This window comes from Megalops cyprinoides, chromosome 6 (genome assembly GCF_013368585.1).
Source record: "Megalops cyprinoides isolate fMegCyp1 chromosome 6, fMegCyp1.pri, whole genome shotgun sequence".
In the NCBI taxonomy this organism is placed as follows: domain Eukaryota; kingdom Metazoa; phylum Chordata; class Actinopteri; order Elopiformes; family Megalopidae; genus Megalops; species Megalops cyprinoides.
The window spans coordinates 4718523-4729336 of record NC_050588.1 but is presented as its reverse complement, the minus strand read 5'-3'; the positions used below and the strand labels follow the sequence as shown (position 1 = coordinate 4729336).

Below are 10814 nucleotides of genomic sequence, written 5' to 3'. Positions count from 1 at the left end.
GTACTGCATCTGCATTTGTGGTCTCAGCCTTGTGTGTTTGGCACTGGCCCTTGTTCTTGTGTGAATGATGGTTTCCTCATTTGTGTAACATTTTGTGTTGTTTTGCTGTATGCTCTTTGTGCTTGTCCTTTGGAGCTGCTCTGGATAGGAACATCTACTAGATGCCCACAATGTAAATGTATTGTTAAATATACACATCTTGTTACGTCTCTCTGCATAAGAGCATCTACTTGATGTCAATAATGTAAATTTATTGTTAAATGTAACAACTCGTCTTGTACATTGCTCTGATAAGAACATCTGCTGAGTGACACACAGACTGGCTGACTGCAGTACACCCCAAACTACAATATATACAATACATATGCAAATAATGTCACGTGTGTGTTACCTGAAAAATTTTTTTAAAGGGACGAGGTGAGGTGAGTTTTGGGGATCACGTCTGCTGTAATGTTGACTTTCCCGCAAGCTTTGTTACCTGTGCCATTACCTCTCTGTTGGATGTTGAAAGGACCAATGGAATGCTGCTTTCTCCCAGGAAGAAGCAGGACCAGAAGCAGACAGCTTGAAGAGACAGTGCTTGGTGTGTCCACAAGGACACAGCCTCAGCCTGGATCGTGTTCCAAGGAGACTGGCACCAACACAGAAACTGAACCTTCCAGGAGAGCTGCCAGCACTCTGAGTGAGAAAGACTGGCGCGTGGTATTGCTAATTTCCTGAGCTGTCTTCCCCAGAGGTCCTGCCCATGGATAAGCAAGCTCTCAGACTGAGCATGTTTTAGCTTATGAACTTAAGTGTAGGATGAGTTCAAGTTGCCTGTCTGTCTGTCTGTCAGGAATTTTTTAGCTCCTCAGGTCAGGAGTAAAGGTTTTTTAACACAGTATATTGAACCTTCCTAATGGTGATCACCACCTTCATACATATATGATGTGGACCCATACATATTGTTGTGTAATTCAGTAAAATGAAGCAGGGCAACATCTTTTTCCCTGTGCAAACATGTCACACCCCACTTTTTAAACAGATGACTATGTGGAGCTTTGATTACAGCTGGTATTTAACACAATAAGTGATTATCATATCAAGAATACTCCTTAAAAAACCCAGTGTATCTTATCACGTTTGGGTCCCAGTCCCAAGTGCTAAGTGCCCTACACTACCACAGAGAGAATCGACAGCTCTCCCAATGGGGTGAGTGGTAAAATATTTGGACTAATTCCCTGTGTTTCCTCTCATATTTTGAATGGATGTCTTTGGCCCGCATCGCTTCACAGCTGGGGTGTCTCAGACTTAAAGGCGAAGGAAGAGGTGAAACGGGGTTTGACTGGTCACATTCATGTCTGCTTTACTGTTTCCAGTCCCACTGAGTTTCCTCATTTTCAAAATGTGTGTTTCCAAATATTTCATTTCTCATGTAAACACACCAATATATGCTATATCAGCACCGACATGTTCCTCCTTATCCATATCTTTCAAATGAGCTAAAAACTAACAAAATGACTCGAGATGAGTGTACATCTTATGCTTGCAGCTACAGTGACAGCAGTGCATGAATGTTGTGGAACTCAAACAGTTAACAGAATTTCTAGGCCTGTTGTCCATCTTTGTACCACAAGGGCAGCTGGATAATCTTCAATGCCTTTACACAAACTCAGTGGTATATTTTCATTTATAATTTATCAATTAAAAATGTCATATTTTTTTTGTATCATGTTACAAGGGGTGACATTTTACCCTTTATTTACTCCTGTGACATTTTATCAGACAGGCAAAGGCGGATGTCACAGGCCCAGATCACTGGTTCAGCTGCCTTGAGAACAGGGGAACAGCTTCAGAGAGAACAGAATTAGGTGTGAATCACAGTACATAATTCACAGTGTGTCTGTGGAGCCAGAGGCTGGAGTGTGCTCTCGCTGCTTCTATCTTCGGAGCAGTGTAACTATGCCAAGCATTTTCATTGGTTCCCGAGAAGTATGGGGTCCAGTGACATAATAACACGCACCATATTGCCTTCAACGCTCAAGGGCCATCTGCTCTCTTCTTCTCAGACGTGAAGTGTGCAGCTTATTAAAACGGTACACACTTAAGGCAGAACTAGACTAACCCTGGGTTTTAACCCTGTTAGGACCAAAACAGTAAAGGTCATTTAAGCACAACCACTGAGTGGATTACCGACTAAGCGGTCTTCTTTCTTTCTTATAATAGCCTCTGTTAATGAGCTATGAACATTGATTACAACCTCAGCAACAGACCTTTGACAGCTGTTTCAAAAAGTAAAAAAAGAAGACACAATGAATGAGTGGCTTTTCACGATATTTTACTGCCTAAAATATACATATCTGTCAAAATCTCCCAAAAACTCTGAGAACTGTCACAGGGAAGAAGTTGGAAAATGGAGGTTCACACAGCTGATCAGATAGACAGAAGCCAACAGCTGCCTTTACTCTTCAGCAGAACCCTGACCTACCCGGACATCTCCCTTAAATTATATTGTTGTTATACCCTGTATGTATTTTCTCTCACAGGTTTTACAGAATTGAAATGAAAAACTAAAAAGCACCACAGTAAACCTTTTTATGACCACGAAAGAAAGATCACCAATGTAAGAGCAACTTCTAGGTTTTCAGTGTGTGTTTGTGTGTATGTAGGGGTGAGAGAGGGGTTAATAGTTTAGATAATTGATATCTTTTTAATTGATATAATTACGACACCTTCTTAATTAATATTACTAAAAGCCAGTTAGCAATGTCAACATCAAAATAACTAGCTAATTAATTTATCAATTAAGTTTCAATCAATTAAGTTTACAATTGGATTGGTAAACTAGCTGCCTAGAAGATGAGGGAGCCACAATGAATCCAGCAATGTGGCCTGTAACCTGAATTGGGAGAGTAAACCTAGTTTGCATGGTTGTCCATAGCTCAGCAACTCCTCGGTCTCACCAGTACCAAGCTTACTTTAACAGCACCTGAAATTCGACTTACCCAATACAACTGACCTGAGGAGGATGCTTTAGTTCAGGAAGGCAGACAGATGATTGGCAAAAGGTAAATATGGATGCAGTTTTTCTAACACACACCTTCATCCTCTCCCTGATATTGCAGGTGTTGATAAAGATGAAATCTGATTTCTGCCTGAGAGGACTGAATATGGAGTGACGCTCCGTACTGGTGATTGTATGTTTCCTTGTGTTTGTTTTCCTAAAGTTTATACAAAGGTGTGTCATATTCCCGAGGTTCATGCTGACTAATTCGAGGAAATCCAGCTTTGTTTGTCAGATTCTGTTTTTCACTACGTACCTCCGCGTCCCACCGAACAGTCAGTTAAAGTTAAACTTAAGCAGCATGTAAATGTAGCTTTTTCAACAGTCAATTGCAGAAATGCCCTTTTCCTATGTCTGAGGCACTTGACTGGAGCCAAGTGAAGACTGAAACCATTTGGGGCTAATGCTGATATTATAACTTATTGGGGTGGTTGTGAAATATTATCAGCTCCTCAAATATAATCAAGTCTATGTCAGAATTTCCAACAAAGAAAATCCGAATTCACGCCAAACATAAAAAGAGAAACAGAGATCCCATCCGTCAGAGGGAAACCCCAGGAATAGCCCTGTATCCATCACATTCACGTAAAGGAGTAAAGTCTCAGGTCCTGAGCCAAACTGATAAATAATGACAGAAGTGCTGTTAATGAACTAGTAACAGAAATAATTTGTCCTTCTTAAAAACGTTTTCATGTTTCTGACTCAGTGCCAATAATTGTATATAAGTGTATAAAGTGTATTGTATAAATCAGTATTATAGTAGCTAAAAGTTGACTGCAAAATTCAGCAAAAGTCTATTTACAGGAATGTTTACAGTGACCTCCACTCCAAGCTTCAGCACCCCAGAGGGGCACCACAAGGGTCTGGCATTTCACACCAGTCAGCCGGTGTGTGTGTGTAGTCCAGGGCATACTGATGGGTGTGAATGGGCAATTGGCACGTGATCTTTACTTCTTCTTCTTGGCCTTCTCTTTCTTGGCCTTGGCTTCCTTCTCCTTCTCCTCCTTCTCCAATTCCACCCGCATCTTCTCTTTCTTCTTCTCCTCCTTTGCCTCCTTGTACTTCCACTTGGGCGGCTCCAGGTGGGCCTTGGAGGTCTTTCTCTTCTTCTCCTTCTTTGGTGTGGGCTCGCTGGATCGTGTCACCTGAATCTGGGGGATGCAGCCGGACGGGAAGACGCTGTTCCGCCGAGCCATGCTGCGCGGGATGAAGCTGCGCACGCCGTTGGCGGCCAGGGAGAGCGTACTCCCCCGCCGGTCCGCATCCCCGGCCGGGCACGCAGCCATGGCGACGGAGGACATGGAGATTGGGGCGGGGACACTGTGGCGCACTGTGCCCTCCTCCAGCGCCTGCGCCGAATGCTGCTGCGCCAGCTCGGGCACCGGCAGCCGCCTCTTGCCCACCGCTGGGGGGCTGGTGGGGCAGAGCGGGCGGCAGCCGGTGCAGACCAGCGGGCTGTGGAGGCCTGTGGTCATGCGCACCATGTGGTCCATCACGCCACCGTCCCGCGGGTCGCGGGGGAAGCTGAAGGCGAAGGTGGACTTGAGACGGTGGGTGATGCGCTCACCGCGCGTCTTGGCCGCCGTGGCCTTGGCCACCAGCTCGGGCAGCTCCGGCCACTCGGGGACGTAGGTCTCGCAGAACTGCTCGGCGCTGGGCCGCAGGTTCAGCCGGCGGAGCCTCTGCAGCGTCTCGAAGCGGCCCGTCTTCAGGGCCCAGTCCCGGGCGCACTTCCCCCGAGTCGTGTCCGCTGCGTCCAGGTCAGCGCCTGGGGAAAACAGCAATGTATAAAATGGTGGAGAGATCAGGGAGGAGTGGTGGAGGGAGACAGAGAAAAATGGTGTAGGATGGGGTGGGAAACAAAGGAGAGATTGAGGAAAAGCTCATCTGTGATATCAACCATATTATTCCACCATACTATTTCACCTTCCAGATGTATTTTCTTCATTTCAAAGTACAACATTATATAACATATAACAATCTGCTCTTCAGTTATTTGTATTATTTTCTCACAAATCATCAAGTGTGGCATAGAATGCTTTGCAGTCAGTTTTCACTGGGCTTTATTTCCAGAGGAAAAAAAATGAAACCAAAACAGAACCAAATGCAATAATAAAAGCAAAAACTTGAAAAATGATTAGCAAACGGGAAAGGTGATGATCTTCTTGACTTACTTTAGCAACTTAAATATACTGCAATGTTCATATGCTATCCATTTATATAGCAGGATACTTATTGAGGTATTTGTGGGTTAGGTACCTTGCCCAAGGGAACAGCTCCAGTGCCCCAGCAGGGAATTAAACCAGCAACCTTTCAGTTACAAGTCTTGTTCTTTACCGCTATGCTACACTAGCACCCCAGAGCGTTTGTGTTAAACCCATTCAACCAGCAACAACAACATTGCAACTACTAAAACTCATGCTCCAGGTGAGGCTCAAACTCACAACCTCGGCATTGCCCTGCTATGTACTGTCTTATAAGAACCACGTGCTAACCAATTGCACCACTGGAGCCCATAGCCACCGGCTGGAAAAAATAGAAAGATGATATATACGATATATATAGTGTATATACTGTCACAGTGAATCAGACATGCATTTGACCCGGCACATGGCTGGCTGTGGTGGGCCATCTGAATGCATGGCAATGAGCTGGTGGTGCAGTGGGGGGTGCCTTTTAGTTGTGACCTATGTTGACCTGACTACAGTAACAGTGGTTTTGGATGGCAGTATGCTGGTAGAACCAAAATAAATCTGACAAATCTGCACACAGTTAATATACAGCTGGCCAAGGCAAGTCAAAGATTACCTGGATCAAAAAGTATCATGGATCAGAAAAGTTGGAGACCCTTAAACTAGGCGTCCCATGCTTATTTGTTCCAAGTGTCATCTCCAGTTCTGGTCACACTTACCATCTGTCTGGTTGTTTCTTAACCTAAGGATGATGAGGTCAGCCATATTAAGAGAATCTTGTCCATTGGCCTCTTAAAGAGTTTGTACACAATAAGATTCAACCATGATTTTGCTGTTTTCATAACTGTTATCATATGATTGCTGTTGAAATTTGGCTCATGCATGGTGAGGTGCTCCTTGTCTTAAAACCTTAGGTCACGTGATGTGTCAGGTGCTTAAGTGTGATATTTGTAGTACAACTGAAATAGTGTCAGGTGTACCTAGCTATGACTAGCTGCCAACAGCCAGGGATAACTAAGATGACACCCTTGTCTAACAGAAGGCAGCTGTTTTCTGTAAGCTATTTCATTTCCAGAAGCTGCACCAGATCCATGGAAGCCTAATGACTCAAAATACAGTTCTCTCACAGAATGACTTACAGTGTGTTTCAGGAGAATTCACTCCCTATTTGAACAACAGTAAAGCATTTTAGCCTCTTCTGAGGTGATCAGTGTTGGAGAAGTGAAGAGGCAGTTCTGTCCAGGTGAATGCAGCGGTTAAAGGGAGCTGTTATCTGCCATGTGTCTTTAGTGGAGACTCACCGGCCATGACCAATGCGGCCACACAGTCATTTCGGCCCTGCATGGCAGCCTTGATGAGTGCAGTGAAGCCGCGGGAATCGCGGATCTCAGTGTCAACCCCAGCGAAAAAGTTGAGAATGTAGGTCAAAATAATGACATGGCCTGTCCATTTAGAGAGAGAGAGAGAGAGAGAGAGAGAGAAAGAGAGAGAGTACAGTCAGCATTGCATAGGATTTCTGTAACACGTGTCTTGTGTGAATAAATGTAAGGGACACCAGTTCCCTGATACTTAAATAATATACATTAAATGTAGGTTCACTGTTCTCATTTAGAGACTAGGAAAGCCAGCACTGCTGTCTGAGAATCCAGAGGAAGGAAAGGAGAGGGGAGGGTCTTGCACTAACCGGCCTGGGCAGCGATCATGAGTGCAGTGTTGCCGTCGTTGTCCTGGTGGTTAATGTCCAGGAAAGGGCAGTGGTGGAGACCATAAACGATGTCCAAATAGCCGTTGTAGGTCGCCACCATCAGGCCATTCTGTCATCAATCACAGCGGAGACACAGAAGCAGACGTGTTAGACACAGAATCGACGCGTCTCGGGGTGTTAACGTGGCTAGGTGGGAGAGAGCGGCCTACCCAGCCATTGATGTCCAGCTCCATGACCTCCTCGCGCGTGACGCCTCTCTGTAGCAGCTGGCGCAGGGCCTCCACATCATTCCTGGAGCAGGCCGAGTACAGGGGCCCGGCGCTGCCTGTCCACTTCACCTCCCGCTGGTAGTCGGGGAGGACCGAGTCGTCGGACAGGATGCTCGCCGAGTCCGGGTCGTTCCCAGAGACGGACACCTCTGAGGCGTCCTCGTCGGGGCCCCTGCCAAGATGGGGGTCCTCTGACCCCTCGCCATGCGCGACCGCCATCTGGTCCCCACGGCCCCGCGATCACGATCTGCAGAGAGGCCTCGACTCTGCCCACATTCCTGCAACACCCTGGAGATGAGAACAACCAAGGGTTAAAGGTCCACACTTATAGTCTGGGTTAAGTAAACTAAGTTCAGACAGCTATCATATAGGAACTGTTCTTAGGAAGAGGTCTTAAGAAATTATGTGGAATCCGAAAAGTAAAAAAAATATAATATAGACACCTCACTGCAAAATAATTGTGTGGAAAGAAAATATAATGCTTGCTTCAAACCTTTAATGCCCATGTAATCTAAGCACTCTCATTCTTATGACAGAGCACATTTTGAACACACACACACACACCAGGAGAATAAATCACATTCTGAATGCACAAGCACATATCATCAGAACCCATAACATTCAAAGCACCACACATACCATCCTCAGACATGTATTACTGCTGAGTCACATAACATAAAACACCAGTACACATGGATTGGGGTCCAAACTTTATGTTTCTGTTTAAGAGAAGAAACTCCAGAAAGGTTGTCAAAAGATGCTTGATTTTGGATCTCTCATTGACATGGATCTCACCAACACTGACTGATTGTGGGATAGATAATGATAACAAGCACTGATCTGGGCTCAGAGAGCAAAGACCCTAACCCCACAATCCCAAACTGGAAAACCTGATCCTTATCCAGATCGTCTCCTCTGTGAAGAACACTCATTGACTGAAAGGCCTCGATGCTGCAAATGTGGAAAGCTGAACCAAAATATGGAAAACGACATCAGTTCTCTAATGACAGTCCATGTCTGTCTGTCTGTTATACCCAATTACGCCCTAAGAGGTGAAGTCTTCCCTCAAATGGCTTCTGAGCCCCCCACACAAAACTATTGACTACAGGGTATTTGGATACTGTTAAACCATGGTAAAGCTAATGAAACAGCAAAGAACATGATTAGTCTGGGAACAGCAGTCACTTAAAACTTAAACTCGCTGATGATTTCTTCAAAAGAAGAGACTTTTTTTTCTCTGAACCATTAAGTGTATTGTGTCTTAGTTAAAAAGCCAGCAATTATTGTGTAAAAAGACGTAAAATCTAGGATTTTCTGCATTGACATTAAGGGGACACATGAGCATGGAAGTCCACTGGGACAGCCTTGAGGGGCTTTGATTCATAGTCAAGAACTGGCTCTAAACTGTCTTATTATGGTCCCATTAAGACTTAGCATGTGACACATACAGTACTGTTATTACTGTATATGTCAGCATTGGTTATTTGTATGGCCTTGCACAAGCATTAAACTGTGAATACAGACACAGATTTTGAGATACATAGACTATTTTGTGCATTGTTATTCAAACTAATGCTTAGTATGGCTTTGTTGATACACTCTGTAGTTATTTTGATTTTTAAATTTCTATTAATAAGTTGTGTCATTGAATTACAGGCAAGATATTATGTGTAGTCACTAGGGGAGTCCTAAGGAACGCAGTCAGTCTGTCAGTCTTAGTCTGCATGTGAAACATTGAAACACTATCGTAATTTGTCAGATCATAATCTGTCAGAATTACTAATGGCTGTTCGATCTTTTACAAAATGATTTACGCTTATTTAGAAGCTCAGAGGCTTAAACACCATACGTTTCAAATGATCATTCTGTAGTTTGTACTTTTGGTTTAATTTTATTTCCAAGTTAGCTAGCAATGAATTGGAAGCCCTATCAATGAAAGAATAAGACAAGCTCAAGTGTAGTAGCTAGTGCTTCTGTTATATGAACAGATACAATAATACCAAATAGAAACTTACATAAATAGTGACTAACATAATTGTTTGCTTATATTATTACCTACCATAATTACAAACTTCATACTGTTAGTATTAATCTGCTACATGAAATACTTTCACTTGCAAACAAATATGTTTTCTAATTTTTTTCCTCAAGTTAATCGTCTATGATCATACCCTAAATCAAAGTGTTACCTGCAGTTTAACTGCATACATAATGACTTTGTAATGATTGGAAAACTTGTCCCCTGTGCAGAAACCACATAAAGCTAGCCTGCAAAAATATTAGCAGCACAAGATATATTATTCAAATTATATGTATGAGTATCTGACATATCAAACAATCTAGTACAGCTTTTCTACTTAAAAAATGTGCATAAGTATATGTAGAGAGGTATGTGTTGGAATGATGCAGTTTTCCTCTGTGATCAATGTTTTTACACAGCAGTGTACAATTAACACAAGTGCAATCTAACAGTGTATGAACAGGAAGTGACTCGAACTGGCTGACCTATTGCACATAAGCCTCGCGAAACAGCTGACATGTTGCACAAAGCTGTGAGAGTGATTGGCAGGTGATATTCTGAGACATGGTAATGGCTAAGCTCTGTGAAGTGCTGTGCTGCGCCACGTGCCTTGACTCTTGACTAATTTGCTCTAAAACCCAGTAATTGGCTCTGTTGAGTGGCTGGAGTAGCGCTGCTAAAACAGCAGGTCAAGGCTAAAAATACCAGGAGCGTCTGGTTAGAATGTGCATCTCTGCTAGCCTGTAGCTGACCTCAAGATACAAATACTTTCATAACAAATACTACTGATGTCCAGTCTTGAACAAAACAGCCACACTATTGCACGTTTCCCAAAGCAGGCTTTCGTTCTTGCCTGTATTTGCCCCTACTCTCTCCCCACTGTGTGAAATATCTGTAAACCAGTTTATTTTTGTCACAGATGGAAATAATCCAGTGGCACAGTCTTCACTTGTCAGCACCTTTGGACTGTTTCCACAAAGTATTCCTTAACAGTAATTCTGGGAGCATTATAACCAGTTTATTTGTAATTAAGGAGTAATAATTGGGTGGACGTGATTATGCATGTTAAGTAAGGTTTATTACCAATTGTAACCTGGTTGTTGTTGTTTTTTAAACAGGTAAACAATCCTATGAAATAAAATGCAACTGAAATATGTGTATTCACCTGATATTGATCTCAGATGAAGCACTATAGTAATAATAATAATAATAATAATGTGATTTTAAGAGAGCTATTTAAAATAAAGGATTCCAGGCTAACCCCAGGGGATCATTTTTAACTACAGCAATTGAGAACCCCAGCATATTTTGGTTGTCGTCCGCCACAGTGAATGGTACTATGAGAAAACAATGGAGAAAGCTAACCATATAGCTAAAAGCTACACATACAGCAATACTTCCCATAAAAAGAGTGATTCAAATAAAGAGATATGCACTTTATCTGAGCAGAAAAAGGCAAAACAACACACACCCTAGCGCTTGTTAAAACAGTTTGCGTAGGCCATTCATTTGTCTAGGCCCATTACAGCAGCTACCATGATTCTGCAGATACTGTTATAGGGAGATCACAATAAACATCCCTCAC

General features: G+C 43.2%; 1 protein-coding gene and 1 non-coding gene across 2 annotated transcripts; both read right to left on the bottom strand.

Moving 5' to 3' along the window:
- Positions 1-1802: 1802 nt before the first annotated feature.
- ankrd33ab (ankyrin repeat domain 33Ab) lies at positions 1803-7428 on the bottom strand. The gene is given in 5 exon segments (XM_036530674.1): positions 1803-1810; positions 3957-4811; positions 6537-6677; positions 6920-7049; positions 7150-7428. Coding segments are annotated over 5 exon segments (1413 nt in total).
- On the bottom strand, positions 5463-5556 carry trnai-uau. Its single transcript has 2 exons — positions 5519-5556; positions 5463-5498 (listed from the first exon to the last, which is right to left on the bottom strand). It is a non-coding gene; the product is annotated as a tRNA-Ile (tRNA).
- Positions 7429-10814: the final 3386 nt, after the last annotated feature.